Source organism: Diplodia seriata (genome assembly GCF_021436955.1).
Source record: "Diplodia seriata strain FDS-637 chromosome Unknown scaffold_10, whole genome shotgun sequence".
NCBI classification, from domain to species: domain Eukaryota; kingdom Fungi; phylum Ascomycota; class Dothideomycetes; order Botryosphaeriales; family Botryosphaeriaceae; genus Diplodia; species Diplodia seriata.
The window spans coordinates 500,406-515,394 of record NW_027117317.1 but is presented as its reverse complement, the minus strand read 5'-3'; the positions used below and the strand labels follow the sequence as shown (position 1 = coordinate 515,394).

General features: G+C 56.0%; 6 protein-coding genes across 6 annotated transcripts; 4 read left to right on the top strand and 2 right to left on the bottom strand.

Annotated features, from left to right (window-relative positions):
- Nucleotides 1-276: 276 nt before the first annotated feature.
- On the top strand, nt 277-2,660 carry GCD6 (translation initiation factor eIF-2B epsilon subunit, GEF; the record flags this gene model as incomplete). Its single annotated transcript, XM_066780769.1, has 5 exons — nt 277-360; nt 415-471; nt 529-653; nt 720-1,909; nt 1,960-2,660. 5 exons carry the CDS (start codon nt 277-279, stop codon nt 2,658-2,660), a joined length of 2,157 nt encoding a protein of 718 aa, XP_066628715.1.
- Nucleotides 2,661-3,304: 644 nt separating this feature from the next.
- On the top strand, nt 3,305-5,044 carry SLS55_009367 (uncharacterized protein; the record flags this gene model as incomplete). Its single annotated transcript, XM_066780768.1, has 4 exons — nt 3,305-3,392; nt 3,467-4,007; nt 4,067-4,953; nt 5,010-5,044. 4 exons carry the CDS (start codon nt 3,305-3,307, stop codon nt 5,042-5,044), a joined length of 1,551 nt encoding a protein of 516 aa, XP_066628714.1.
- Nucleotides 5,045-6,833: 1,789 nt separating this feature from the next.
- On the bottom strand, nt 6,834-8,836 carry SLS55_009366 (uncharacterized protein; the record flags this gene model as incomplete). Its single annotated transcript, XM_066780767.1, has 3 exons — nt 6,834-8,414; nt 8,464-8,754; nt 8,804-8,836. The coding sequence occupies 3 exons, from the start codon at nt 8,834-8,836 to the stop codon at nt 6,834-6,836; spliced, it is 1,905 nt and encodes a 634-aa protein (XP_066628713.1).
- Nucleotides 8,837-9,094: 258 nt separating this feature from the next.
- Nucleotides 9,095-10,228, top strand: OST3 (oligosaccharyl transferase subunit ost3/OST6; the record flags this gene model as incomplete). The annotated part of the gene is made up of 4 exons (XM_066780766.1): nt 9,095-9,436; nt 9,489-9,589; nt 9,641-9,996; nt 10,047-10,228. The coding sequence occupies 4 exons, from the start codon at nt 9,095-9,097 to the stop codon at nt 10,226-10,228; spliced, it is 981 nt and encodes a 326-aa protein (XP_066628712.1).
- Nucleotides 10,229-11,844: 1,616 nt separating this feature from the next.
- SLS55_009364 (uncharacterized protein) lies at nt 11,845-12,787 on the top strand (the record flags this gene model as incomplete). The annotated part of the gene is made up of 3 exons (XM_066780765.1): nt 11,845-11,970; nt 12,002-12,349; nt 12,404-12,787. The coding sequence occupies 3 exons, from the start codon at nt 11,845-11,847 to the stop codon at nt 12,785-12,787; spliced, it is 858 nt and encodes a 285-aa protein (XP_066628711.1).
- A 298-nt stretch (nt 12,788-13,085) lies between these two features.
- Nucleotides 13,086-14,276, bottom strand: SLS55_009363 (uncharacterized protein; the record flags this gene model as incomplete). The annotated part of the gene is made up of 1 exon (XM_066780764.1): nt 13,086-14,276. The coding sequence occupies one exon, from the start codon at nt 14,274-14,276 to the stop codon at nt 13,086-13,088; it is 1,191 nt and encodes a 396-aa protein (XP_066628710.1).
- Between the last annotated feature and the right edge of the window lie 713 nt (nt 14,277-14,989).

The window sequence follows — 14,989 nt, the reverse complement described above, 5'->3', positions numbered from 1 at the left end:
ATGTAGTAAAAGTCGAGAAGTGCTTTGATGGTGTGAGAGGCCTATCTAGAGTTGCTGTCAAAGCATGGTAGTAGATGGTGCAAAAGCCTTTTGGCGCCTTGCAATAGGCGAGAGGTCGTCGTCAGAAGAGCCGGCTACGGAGCGACATCCCCGCGGCAGGACTGCCACTAGCACAAATTCCGAGTCATGCATGTCCCGCCGCTTTGAGTCAACTCGCGCGTTTAGAGAAAACACCTTCGCGACTCTACAACACCCCCCCGCCGACCGACACGCACCATGGGACCCAAGGCGAAGAAAGGCGCTTCCAACGACCGGCAGCGGGCTACCGAGGAAGAAGTCGAGGATCCTCTCCAGGCTGTGGTGAGTTCCGTCGCGGCAACGAGCCACCACTGCGTCATACTAAGCTTGCTGCAGATACTCGCTGATCCTTTCGAGACGCGCTTCCACCCTTTCACCCTTGAACGACCCCGGGTATGTCTGCCTCTCTGGCTTGCAGGCCTCGTAGGTTCTAATACACAGCTATGGCAGTGTCTTCTCCCTCTCGCAAACACCCCGCTCATCGAATACACCTTCGAATTTCTCGCCAACGCAGGCGTGGAGGAGGTGTTCGTATGTTGTGGCGCACATACCGACCTTGTCGAAGAGTATATCCAGTAGGTCACGGAGCTGCTGGCGTGAGCGAAGGGTTTTCATAAACGTTGCTGACACGGCGCTGCCAGGAATTCGAAATGGTATTCGCCCTCGTCGCCATTCTCCAAAGTCGAGCTCGTGCGGTCAGCCTCCCACACGATTGGCGATGCCATGCGTGATCTCGACCAGCGAGGATTCCTTGTAGGAGATTTCCTCGTAGTGTACGGCGATGTCATCAGCAACCTCCCGCTCGAAACGGCGCTTGCGGCGCACCGGGCACGGCGAGCGAAGGACAAAAATTCGATTATGACCATGGTGTTGAGGGAAGCAGGCACGGATCATCGTACCAAGGCGCAAGAAGCGCGGCCGGTTTTCGTCGTTGATCCGACCAAGGATCGCTGCTTGCACTTCGAACAAATGCATTCGAGAGAACATTCAGAAAAGCACTTTGTCAGTATCGCGCCGGACTTGCTTGCCGAAAACACCGAGCTCGAGGTACGCACCGACCTGATCGACTGCGGCATTGACATTTGCACTCCAGACGTCCTGGCGCTGTGGAGTGACAACTTCGATTTCCAGGCCCCACGAAGGGGTTTCCTGCACAGCGTGCTGAAGGACTATGAGTTGCACGGCAAGACGATCCATACCCACATCGTGGACGATCACTATGCGGCACGCGTACGGAACCTCCATGCGTACGACTCGGTAAGTCAAGATGTTATTTCACGGTGGGCCTACCCGCTCTGCCCGGATAGCAACCTTCTCCGGGGCCAGACATACAGATTCCAAAAGGGCAATATTTACAAGGAAGACGGCGTCATCTTGGCACGATCATGTGTGATCAATCGCGGTACGGTCATCGGCAAGGACAGCAGCATTGGAGACGGCAGTGTTGTGTCGAACAGCATAATTGGTCGCATGTGCTACATCGGAAGAAACGTTATCATCGAGGGAGCATACATCTGGGACAACGCCGTGATCGGCGACAACACTGTCATCAAAAAGGCTGTTGTTGGCAACGAGGCAAGCATTGGCAAGAGATGTATGATTGAACCCGGAGCTCTCATTTCGTATGGCGTGCGGATAGCAGACGGCGTCACCGTCGACGGTTCGAGCAGAATTACCCGAGCAAAGAGGAAAAGGGAAGAAGGCGAGGATGTCGAGAGGGCGGCACCGGATTTCAAGGTTGTCGGGGAAAAGGGCGATGGCGTCGAATACGTTGATCCAGACGACGAGGATGTGGACGAGATTGTCGAAGGTCTCATTCCGAAGAAGTCGAGTAAGTGGTCGAAAGCGAGTACCGGCGGACGTGTTGCTGACGTGATGCAGTCTACAACCTTGCGCGTCTTTCTTTGTCTGTTGAGTCAATCTCTACGCTTAATTCCGAATCAGACATCTCGGATGAAGCATTGCACCACGACAGGTCAAGAGGAGGAAGCTTCGTCTCGATCAACTCTGACACGTCCAGCCACCATGCTGCCAACTTCGACCACGAAGCAGTCGACAGCATGCTTGACTCATTCCGCAAGGGCGATGATTCAGCAAACATTCAGCTGGAGCTGGCATCTCTGCGCATGACAACCAACGCGTCGGAGCATCAAGTGCGACGTGCACTTGTCATAGCTCTGGTGCGCCGCATATGCGAGGTCGTCCAGGCCGGACAGGGCATCAAGCAAGCTGCAGAACAGGTTCTCAGCCCACACCAGAACCTGATCTCCCGGACCATGTTCGACAAGGACACGTCGAGCAAAGTCGATCAGGTCGATTTCCTGCTGCTTCTCCAGGCGGATCTGGTGCATCGCAACGACGGAGACAGCATGCTGCTCCATGCCTCGATGAAGCTGTATGAGATGGACGTGCTGGAGGACGAGGCGATCCAGCAGTGGTGGTCGGACTCCAAGTCCAGCGAAAATGAGGGTCTGCAGAAGGTCAGAGGCAAGACGCAGCAGTTCATTGATTTCCTGGCACAGTCGGACGACGAGAGCAGCGAAGAGGACGAGGACGAGGATGAGGACGAGGACGACGAGTGATTAGATATAGCTGATCTGCAGGTATGCCGAGGTTCATGCGACGTGCTCGGCGGCACCTTTGGTTCCTTTGGGGCGTGGCGACAGCGCTGGACGGCCCAGCAAAAAGACAATAGATAGGATAATGAAAAGGAACGAGTGCGCCAGGCATCGGCCGGAAGGTGACTCGCGCAGGGCGACCCCGGCAATGAGGCCGCCAGGCAGGCGCGGTTGCCTCCTCCGGGCGAGCACCCGGCTGCCTTAGCGGCTGGCTGTGCCCGTCAATGCGTCCATTGCTGTCGCCCGACAACCTTCCAGCGCCCCAGCTGACTCCTACCTGGAACATATCCACGAGCCCGCCCTCTTTCGCCTCTCTCCGCCACACGACCAGCACCCCCACTGCAGCCACGCCTACAGCACACCGCGCGTGCCTGCTGACCGCCGCCCTACCCCCGACCCTCCCTTCACCCCAGCGAGCAGCCGATTCCGTCATCACGGCGGACTCGGCTCCTTGACCACCACCCACCACGCCTTCCGCCGTCAAGAAGCGAAAGGCCTCCGAGTCCGACGCCATACCGACCCTGCCGAACAAGCGCCCGGAGACTGCCTCGACACGTCTGACCAAGCAGGCTCTCCCAGCCACGCCCCTCACCACAGCCTCGCCCTCGATGGATTCCGACGACGACTTCAACAGCGCGCAGTCGACCGAGGACGAGTTCATGGTCGACGATGACAGCGACGTGAGCCTAGGAGACGGTATGCCGCTTTCCGCCCCGCAGCCGCCCCGCGAACCGGTCGACGATGCTAACCTCGTGCCCCGCTAACCGCAGACTCCGATCTCGATGTCGAGGATGCCGACGTTGCCTTCGACTCGCAAGACAAGGACATTAAGCCGAGCAAGAAGTCCTATGAGGTTGACTTCAAGGTCTACAGCCCCGGCGATATCCAAGCCTACCAGAACCGCGTCATCGACGAGGTCTCGCAGATTCTTGGCCAGCCCGCAGAATCGACCGCCATCCTTTTACGATACGCACGATGGAATAAAGAGAGGCTCATAGAGCAGTACATGGACAAGCAGGAGGAGCTGCTCGAGGATGCAGGACTTGGCGATGATGTTGCGGGAGTTGTGAAGATCGCGAAAGCAGGCTCCAACTTCATGTGCGACATCTGCGCCGATGACGACCCTGATCTAGACACCTTCGCCATGAGATGCGGCCACAGGTTCTGCGTCCCATGCTGGAAGCAATATCTATACACCAAGATCAAGGACGAGGGCGAAGCAGCGCGCATCAAATGCCCGGGCTCTGACTGCAACAGAATAGTGGACTCCAAGTCCCTAGAGCTGTTGGTCGCGGAAGATCTCAAGGCTAGGTACGTCTCACTGGATGCGCGCACTGCAACACGTGCTGAAGCTAACGTCAGTATTGCAGGTACCACGTCTTGCTGACCAGAACGTACGTTGACGACAAGGAAAATCTAAAGTGGTGTCCTGCGCCCAACTGCGAGTATGCCGTAGACTGCCCGGTGAAACTGAAGGACCTGCTTCGGATCGTGCCTACAGTCGTGTGTGACTGCAAGCACCACTTTTGTTTTGGGTGTTCGCTGAACGACCACCAACCGGCGCCATGCGCGCTGGTGAAGAAGTGGCTGAAGAAGTGTGAGGACGACTCAGAAACGGCCAACTGGATTTCGGCCAATACAAAGGAATGCCCAAAGTGCCACTCGACAATTGAGAAGAACGGAGGCTGCAATCACATGACTTGCCGAAAGTGTCGACACGAGTTCTGTTGGATGTGTATGGGCGTTTGGTCGGAGCACGGCACCAGCTGGTACAACTGCAACCGCTACGAGGAGAAGAGTGGCCACGAGGCACGGGATGCGCAGGCAAAGTCGCGCCAGTCCCTTGAGCGCTACTTGCACTACTACAACCGGTATGCGAATCACGAGCAATCCGCAAAGCTTGACAAGGACATCTACCTCAAGACGGAGAGAAAGATGATGCAGCTTCAAACGACGTCAGGGATGTCATGGATTGAGGTGCAGTTCCTTGAGCAGGCGTCACAGGCTCTGCAGCAGTGTCGTCAAACGTTGAAATGGACGTACGCGTTTGCGTACTACCTCGCCCGCAACAACTTGACGGAGATCTTCGAGGACAATCAGAAGGACCTTGAGATGGCTGTCGAGAACCTCAGCGAGATGTTTGAGAAGCCCGTTGACCAGCTCTCTGACCTCAAGGTTGAGATGATGGATAAGACGTCATACTGCAACCGCCGGCGGGTCATTCTTCTCAGTGATACAGCGGACAATCTGAAATCAGGTAAGGGAAATGCTTGAGTCTTGACTCGGAGAGGTGGCTAACGTCGTGTTGTCTAGGCAACTGGGAATTCAACGTGGATCTCTCGGGCTGAGAACGTCCCGTTGTCCTGTTTTTCAGTATTAATGATAAGATTTAGGACATGAATGATGACGATCGAATTTCTGGAGCAACGGACGTGCCCGGCTTCACGTCGCCTTTCATGTCATCTGCGTTGGTTCGGGGGCTCCACCACTTTCGCAGACACCTGGAATGAAATCGCCAGAGCTTCTGGGTCCTCAACTAGCAACGTTGTCTTTTCCAAGGCTTCACTCCCGGTACGCTTGTAGTAATATGAGCATCTCTGGAGAGGGGTCCACATGACCCGTATCCTTGTTTGCTTTTGAAGCGGATTTTTGGGCAATGGCGCTTGGGGAGAAAATGGTATGCATGGCAGGAGCCGACGGGCAAGTTCTGCTGGAAAGCATAGCTAGGAACCTTCATTTCCATCGCCGCAATGATATACTTGGTTCAGCATGGCGGAGTTTTTGTATCTTAAGGGACGGGCCAATAGACTTGAGGTTGTGGCTTGTTCCCCATCCATTCCCTTTTATTATGCTAGAACCAAGCTCACACAAGTGGGGGTCTTTCAACTGTCAAGCTTGCAAGCACGTGTGAAACGCGGGGGCACTGATGCGTAGTGACTAGCTCATTGCCTCAGCTCCACGGTTGCTCAACAGCGGGCGCATGACGCGATGATATAGCTGTGATGATCACGTGGAAGGCAGAAGCCATGCCAGAAACGGAGAAGTTTGCCTTTCCGGCTGCAACTTCCGGCTCCGCACCCCTCAGCTCTTTCGTCTAGGGGGAAGCACTCCAGCCCTGCTATGTAGCCCGGAGCAATGCGGCCCGACAAGCATATATCAATGCGCCCAGAGCAGGATTGTGCTCATGTCTTGGAAACAACAGCCTTTTTAATATCCATCTTGATGTCATGTTTTGGAAGGCCTAATCCGCTACTCATGGCCATGTCTTCTAGCTGAACTTTCAGCCTACCGACCTGTTTAGGTTTGGTCTTCTCCCTCCTATTTTCCCCATCGAAGCAGTCTACCGCGTTAGTCTCGATTGGCCGCTTCTTGCATATTGAAGCGCACTTTTCGCTGCCGCTCCTATCTCGAGTCAGCGAGGCTCCCTCGAACCGGAGAAGAAGTTGATATTGCTCACGTACGATCGGATCTTGGTTGACGTAGGTGCGAGTCTTCTATTGCTCGGGATGCGCCGCTTCCGAAGTCGCTAAAGGTCTATTAAGTACCAACATATGCTTGACCGCTGTATTTCTGTGTGTGGGGGCTCATCAATACTTCTCCAGGCAACGGTAATGCTGTCCATCCTGAACGTCAAATTGGCCGTCGCCTTCGCGGCGCTGACGTCGCGCTCGACGCTCACGCTCTCCCTCTTGTACACCGTCGCCATCGGCTACATACTACCCAGTCGCCTCTTCGCCGTCCGCCCCGCACCGCTCGGCCGATGGTACTTGGGCCGTTTGGAGATCGCCCTCGACACATATGCCGTGGTGCACAGCTTGTACACGGCCTTGCGAGAGTGTAGTAGTAGCGAGCCTCTGTTCAAGGGGTGAACAGTCTCATGAGAATTGAAGAACTCAAGGCTTGACCACCTGAGGGTATATCAATGCCCACTATACATTAAGTTTGCGTGTACATATGCGGAGCGTTCAGAATCTTTGAACATTTGAGATAACTAACAATACGAGATAGCCAACCTCCGTTCCAACATCCAGACGAACAATAGAACTCAATTTTGCCAGACCAGCCAGTCCACACCAAATTGAGAAACGCCACACCCTTGCCAAGTTCAAGACAACAATTGCGAAAAAGAAGTCAGTTTCACGCCATGTACGATGCCTCTCTCATAGCCCTCTTATCTTTTTTCAGCGGACTGAATGTGAAACCATCCGCAGTTGTTAACGTGCCTCCTGTTGCCGCGCCCTTGCCTTTGAGACCCATAGTCTTGTTCAGAGCCCTTGCCGCAAAGATGCCGCGGCCAGGAATGGGCTTAGCAGGACGAGCGTCTTCATCATCCATATCGAAGAGCGTGGGCTTGCCGAGGACGCTTTTGTCGCCGCCACCAAGCTTACGCTTCTTCTTCTTGGCCGGCTCATCATCATCGTTGAAGGCGGGGAAAGAGGCAAGCGACTTGCGGGGTAGATTCGCAGCCGACTTAGCCTTCGGCTTCAGCGTCGTCACGCCAGCTGTGAGGCTCTTACTCTTGGAGCCTGCAGGCTTCTCGTTCTCCTTCTGCTTGGCAGGCTGAGGTTGGGGCGGCGTGTTCTCCCGTTCTTCCCCGTCTTCCTCGTTGCCCTCTTCGGCAACCTGCTCCAGTGAAGGCGCAGCGGCCTTCTGGCGTTTCGACGGCTTGTCGTTCGACTTGTTTGTAGAAACGGGTGCGAGCGGCTTAGGCTTGCGAGCGGCGGCCTTCTTGCCCGCCTTTGATTTTGTGGTGGGTGTAGCTTGAGCAGCCACAACCTCCTCGGTCTTGTCACCTTCGTGCTCAGACTCCTCCTGAATCGGGCTGGACGGAGCGACGCTTGCTGTACGGTTGAGAAAGGGGGTGATGGAAAAGGTGGACTTGTCGCCGGGAGCGGTGGTGCGCGATCTCTTTGCAGCCGCCCCGTCTCCAGGTGTTCCCAGCGTTGTGGCATCGAGGTCCATCTGTGCAATGCGTTTGCGGGGGTTCTTTGAGAGCTTGGGGATTTCCTCAACGGGGGGCCTTGCGGCCGCGGTTTGTTGAGCCTTCTGCAGCTCGGCCTGGACCTCCCTGAGCTTGTCCTTGGTGGTCTTGAGTTTAGTCTTGTACGCTTCGGCACGCTCGGTGGCAAGCGAAACCTGGGCTTCGTTGTCCATCTGGGTCTTGTTGATGGCCTTCTCGGCCTTCTCACGTTCACGCTTCTCCTTAGCCATTTCTTTCTGGAGATCTTCCATCTCACGCCTGCCTTGGGCTAGCTCCTTCTTGAGTTCGTCGACCTTTGCGCTGTCTTTGGCGTCCTGCTCCGCCTTCTTCTGCTCCTTGTTTTTGGTGCGCTCCGCAGCCTTCTTCTCCGACTCAAGGTCGCGCTGCACCTTCTGGGCGTCCCTCTCGGCCTTTTCACGGTCGCGCCTCTCCTTGGCCAGCTGCTTCTCGAGCTCGTTGATGTGGCTCTGGTGCTCAGTGTCACGCTCGCTCTGCTTCTCGGAGCGGGCAAGGGCGCGCTGGGCAGCACGCTTCTCGTTTTCGAGCTCGACTTCGGCGGTGTTCAGCTGGCGCTGCAAAGACAGCTTCTCCGAGATAAGGCCCTCCTGCGAGGCGACCTGCGTCCTTAGGTGCTCCAGCTCAGGCTTCAAGGTGGAAAGTTCGCGGGCCAGGGCAAGCTTCTCGGTCAGAAGCTTGTTGGAGTCGGTATGAATGGTCTCCATAGAAGCGAGTTCGGCCTGGTCAAGAATGAGCGCGAGCGGGTGGCATAGGCGGGCGCGGACAGACCTTCATGTTCTCGGCCTCGCGCATCTTCATGCGCAGTTCGTTGGAGATGCGCTGCATGTCAGCCTCCCTCTCGCGCAGCTGCGCGAGGGCATCATCGAGGGTAGTCTCCAGCTTGTCGGAGCGCTGCTCCTCCTCCTGCAGCTGGTCTTGCAGCTCGTCATTCTCGTCCTCCAACACCAGGGCGTGGAATCGAAGCTTGCGGATCTCTTCGTCCTTGTTGACCGATTCGACGATGCGCTGGCTGCGCTCGAGTTCCAGCTCGCATTCGACGGTACGAAGGGCCTGGTGCAGCTAGGCGCGGTCAGCACGGCGGAGGCGCCAGGCGGGCGGCAGAACGCACCTCTTTCACATCGACGGCGGCGGCGGCCTCCATTCTCGAGGCGATTGAGCAGCAGGTTGCGGGGCGATAAGGATGGGTAGCGGTGGTGGTGTGCGGAGAAGACAGAGGCGCGCGCGGCCGTATGTAAACACAACAAGCGGAGCTCACCCGGCAATGGGCCGCCAGCCGCGCACCCCTGCACGGACGCGACGTTTTGCCGATGATGCTACGTTGACCTAGCTCCAGTTGGCTGACGACGCCGACAGCACCAGCTGCTCCACGACTCCCGCTGCTTCGGAAAAGCTCACCACCATGCGGTTCCTGTCGCTCGTCACCCAGCTCTTGCTGCCGCTGTCGGCATTGGCCGCCAAAAAGGCCCCCTCGCAGGACCGCTTCCTCTCCGCCCGCGCCCAGTCCGCGCCGCTGCAACTCGACGATGCCTCCTTCAACGAATTGACCTCCGCCCCGAGGGACTACGCCGTCGCCGTGCTGCTGACCGCCCTCGAGCCGCGTTTCGGCTGCGCCATGTGCCAGGACTTCCAGCCCGAGTGGAACCTGCTCTCCAAGAGCTGGACCAAGGGCGACAAGGACGCCGAGAGCCGCCTCGTCTTCGCTACCCTGGACTTCGTCGATGGGAAGGCAACTTTCCAATCCGTATGCGTGCTGCTCGTGCTGCTGTCTTCGCAATTGCTGATTCCCTCGCCAGCTCATGCTTCAAACCGCCCCCGTCCTTTTGCTCTTCCACCCGACTTCCGGTCCCAATGCCAGGGCCGACACCCAGCCCAAGCGCTTTGATTTTGCCATGGGGTATGCCGCCAGTTGAAGCTACATGTCCCGGTTCATGCTGACTCTATGCAGCCCTCAGTCCGCCGATGGCATCCACGCCTGGATCTCTCGCAACCTCCCCGACGGCCCGCACCCGCCCATTGTCCGCCCCATCAACTACCTGAAGATCGTGTCCGTGACCACCGCTGTTCTCGGCGTCATCACCTTTGTCACCGTCGCTGCTCCTTACATTCTCCCCGTTATTCAAAACCGCAATCTGTGGGCTGCCTTCAGCCTGATCATGGTGCTCTTGTTCACCAGCGGCCACATGTTCAACCACATCAGAAAGGTTCCCTACGTCGCCGGTGACGGAAAGGGTGGGATCAGCTACTTTGCCGGCGGCTTCCAGAACCAGTTCGGAATGGAGACCCAGATCGTCGCGGCCCTCTGTAAGTTCAGTATAGCTACTATGCACGGTCGACAACGCTGACCATTGCAGATGGCGTCCTATCCTTCGCCACCATCTCGCTCGCCCTCAAGGTTCCCCGCATTGCGAACCCCAAGACCCAGCAGACCGCTGTTCTTGTTTGGGGTGGTCTGCTTTTCCTGACCTACAGCTTCCTCCTTAGCGTTTTCAGGATCAAGAACGGCGGCTACCCCTTCTACCTCCCCCCGTTCTGAGCTTAGCAAAAGGCTCAACCGTGTAACATACCTTTCGAATGATGAGTTCTTGCGAGTAAAAAAGAACAGCAAGAGGGGTTGGGCAGTTGTAATGCATCAATAGCGCAGGAGATCCGTAGCAAACCCTATGACAAGCAGCACACCGGGCTAGTTGCCATCCAAAGCCGAATAGGCAATTGAGTCTTAGCGACCTGCATCTTTTTCTCCGGGAAACAGTAATTGGATTGCAACGATCAAGTTTATTGTGCAACGGTTCGCAGTTGGTCTGCAACAATGTATACGCGCCTTGCATAACGGCTGTTGCGCGAAGGTTGGAGTGGCTATGAGGATTGAATGTATCCAAGCCTCAGTCTGCTCAAAACATTCTCTTTCCTGCTTTGAGCCAAGGAACCGCCGGGACCGTCTGTCTTCCACAAATCCTCCTAGACCGGTAGTGCCGGGATACGTCTGTACTTCCATTTGTAACAAAACTTTTTATATATAATACAAAAACTTCACATTTTTTTCATCAAAGCAGCTCAAGCGCCGCATCGGGTCTGTGGTTTAGTGGTATAATACTCCCTTAGCATCGAAAACCCCTGTCAATAAAGTGGGTTAATTCGACCTAATTATGGGAGTGGTCCGGGGTTCGGTTAGTTGTCTTCACGTTCGAATCCCTTGAACATCATTCTAACATTCAAAAAGATTCCCCGCGGATCCATTAGTAACTGGTTCAATTCCGGTATTATATCTTTTTTTTTTTTGTTAAACGCTGGTGTTTTGAACGTGAAATTTGGCTCAGAAATTTGGCTTACAGTCCCGGGTTCGATTCCTAGTGGCGGCGCTCGCTCGTCCGGGCGATTGATATTTCTTTTGGCCGGTTTCGTACTTTTCTGTTCTCCGCTTCCTATTTGTCGGGCTTTCTAAGCGCCCACCCGACCTCCCAGCTGCTTCCAGATTCTAGCTTCCAGTATTTTTGCCTTTCTTAGCGCCCACCCGACTATCTTCCTACTACCTGAAAAGTGGGAAACCGTACACCCCGCTTTACGGCCGCCAGCCTTTCCGACGAGCCGCCACCTTCGCATTTTCACGACGACAAAACCGGCCGAAAATGGAGATTGACTAGATATAGTAAGTAGGGCACTGGAGCTGAAGCTGTTTATAGTAGGTCCAGGGCGTCAAAAACGGTGTGGGTGGGACGCTTGCAGTAAGCGAGGACGACTTCATCGTCTTGTACCCCGTATCGATATGCAGGCTCCCCCCAGTCGCCATCAGGTACAGCCTTGTTCTGTATATCCAAGGAAGTGATGTTTCCCCTAGATGACTAGTCCTAGCCGTGCGAAACTTTCCGGTCGTGTCGTAACCGAAAGTATACAATTCTACTGACTCAAGGCGACCGAAGATGCCGGCCGTGTGGCAGACCTCCCAGCTTACTGTCCGCTAGGCTCCGGGAGATCCGGACTAGGAGCGTTCGTACCTTTTACTCGCAAGCTTCCAGCCCCCTGTACAAGAGCTTAAAGTTCATGTGAGAAATTGGGTATTCATTGCTTTACCCGCTGCCGGAGATATAACAACCAGGAGAGCATCCCGCTGCAACTGTTGAACTTCAACTTCTCCGGTCAAAGTCCCAGGTTGCCATGATGTTTTCGTACACAGGACTACTGCTTCAGTCACTTCTGCTGTTCCAGCCGGGTGCTACCCATGCCCACGAAGACTTCGCAGCGCGGAATCTACGTACCATCCAGGCAATCTACAACCTGACGGTATGCTTTCCTTGCTCTTGCCGAAATCCAGCTTGGGTTGGACCTGACCCAGCATACAAAGATCTACCCCAGGAACGCACCCATCATAGCACAGGGTGGATCGGCAGTACCGCCAGGCCTCTTCGCCCCGGAGGCCACGGGTAGGATCACACCGCTAGGGAACTTCACCGGGTTCGAGGACAGCATCGAGTATTTTTTTGGGCTTGCTCCTATGCCGCAGACCAATGCTGCAAGCCTCGGGCTGTACGAGGCAGAGGTTGTGTCCTTTACCAGCGGCTGCCCCGAAGTCGCTGCAAGCGTTGTTTACCTGAAAGGAGGTGCGGTGAACAACGTTACTGGCGGTCTACTCCCGGGCTCGCCAACTACCACGCTGAAGCAAGTGGGTTGCCCTAATCCACAAGCGAGGGTCCACACGCTTACTGTCTTTTGTTAGATTGCCTTTTGGAAATTCGACGCCCAGGGGCTCGTGCAGCAGTACGACGCATGGATTCCGAACTTGCAGCTCTGGACGCGTGTCGCCAACGGCATCGACTACGAGAATAGGACAGTTCAGCAAGGCACGGTTGCTCAAGCCCTCTGCCCAACCATCCAGCGGCAGTGCACTGGCAACGATCGAGTCTACCAGAGCGTGGACGATTGCATCGGCCAGCTGCTGGCGAAGCCTTTCGGTACCTTTGACGAGGTTTGGGCGGACAATGTAGTCTGCCGGGTAATCCATGTACTCCTGACGGCGATCAGGCCGGATGTGAGTGTTGCCATGATCGTGCTATCATGTTCGCCAAAGCTAACAAGCGTCAGGTTCACTGCGCTCATGTAGGCCCCACCGGCGGTGGCAAGTGCGTGGATATAGACTACAGACTGGATTACTTCGACGATGATCGCCTCTTTGGGCTTCCGGAGCCATTCATCTGCCCGCAGGTAGTGGGTTACTGAGATGGCACTCATTCAACTGTAAACTATTAGTTCATCGCCGCATCATCGGCATATTGTATCGAAATCAGCTGATCTAGTGGTCCTCAATAGACCTGACTGCTCGTTTACTCAATGCTTGCTATATTTGTGTGCTGCTTGATTTTAGGTGCAGAGTAACATGTACAGTGGATTGGAAGAATCCCTTACGTTCTCTTTCTTAGCTTCTTCTTCCCACTTTTGGTTTTCTTCTGGCTCTTCAAACCACCCCCTCCGGCTTGAATCCCAGCATCCATGCCGTCATCCGTCACTCCAAACCCAAAGTCGAACCCATGGCTCGCCACAAGAGCCGGCTCCGGGATCTGAAGGTCTCCAGGCGGCTCATCCGACTCTGAGAAAGTCCACTGATCCGACGACACCTTGGAGAGGGTGCCGTTGTCGAAGGCGGCAGGCTCCAGGCAAGCAAGCTGATCGCGAGCCAGGTTGCTGGGTGATGGCAGCTCGTCCTCTTCCGTTACTGGGTTGAGCGCGAGCGGCGAGTGCTCTTTGATGGACTTGCTCGACCTGCGCTGCCGTGCCGAGTCGATGATGCCGTCCCAGAAGCGGCCACGCAGCTCCTTGGGTGACAACGGCGAGAGCTCGCCTTCTTGGTGGTGGTCGAGGATGCCGTCGAAGGTTGTAGGCGGCGTGTTGTTGGCGGCGAAAGTGGTGTCGAGCTTGATAGCTTCGGGGGTAGAGGCCGGCTGATGTAGCGCGGACGAGACTTCGCTGTCTTCCTCCAGGGGGGATGGCAGGATGGGCATCGCGGCGCACGCGGCCTCCACACCGTGTTGCGAGCCCCAACGGCATTCGGAAGGGAAGTCACAGCCGTTCCAGCAATCACGGGAGACGTTGCTCTGCACGGGCGGGCGAGGCGACACTAGACCATCGTCGCTTATGCTGAAGTCCACCATGTCAGCGAAGGAGGCGCCACGGATGGCCTCCTCGTTGCGCCGCCACTGCCCGAACGCCTTCCAACCCCCGTAGTCGAACTCGCTGGCGCACGCCCGGTGCTTCTTCGCCTTCCTGCTCTTCCTCGGGCTGGTGCTGGCGCGCCATGTCTTGGCTGTAGTTACGCCAGAGCAGAAGTAGTGGCCGTCGTCCAAACACCGTCTGGTCGTGCCGAGGGGGTAGGTCCGGTGGCAGACGTGACACTGCCAAATCCACTTTAGCGCCGGTGATGGCGGAGGTGTGCTAGGAGACGAGAGGCCACGCTTGTTTCTGCTCGGCGCCAGAGAGCCCGCCTTTGGCGGCGACGCCGGGGGAGTCAGGGGTAAACGGGGAGAGAAGGGGGAATGGGGGATGGAAAGGCTGGAGGGCTTGAACGGGGCGGGCGTGATTGTGAGTGGCTTGGGCATTTTTTCGGGATTCGTTCGTTGCGGCTTACGAAGTACAGATCAAACAACGACTATCTGTTTCCGGGAAAGGAGCGTGTGTACGAAGGCCAGCTTCGCAGGTAGGTTCATCGACTAACAAGATGCAAACGGAACACCGGTCCAACCAGCGAGGGAAAAGTAGGAAGGGCGATGTCCGGGGTCAGACGGGCTGTTGGCGGACCGAGAAGATATTAAACACTTTTGGACGGCGAGAAGGCGGACAAAGAGAGTGCAGTCCTCAATAAGGCCATGTTGTCCGCCAATGCCACTGAAGACTTTACCGCGCCGATTCTTTTGTTCGAACGCGCCTATGCATACGCCACCATCTCAAGCGGTGTTCTGGCTCTGCCATGTGCTGGTTTCCTTTGTTTAGGGAACAGAGGCCGTCGCTGGCAGCCTCTGGCACACCACCTTGGAAGAGAAGACGGTGCTTCTATCTTTGCATGCAGGCCTAGCACACCGAATGCAATGAAGCGTAACGGGGACAGGAGCTCTCTGGACGTCGTGATGTGAGATGCAGAGTCAACAAGCCAAAGAGGGCGACTGGACGGCTGGAACGCAAGACTGAAGTGGCGCCTCCGGAACAAAGCACCAGTAATTAAAGGGTGCCAAGAGCAATGCGAAAGGATCGCAGCCAGCCACAATCGCGAAGCGAACCGTTCCAAGGGCATGGACTGGCTGCACATGAAAGCATA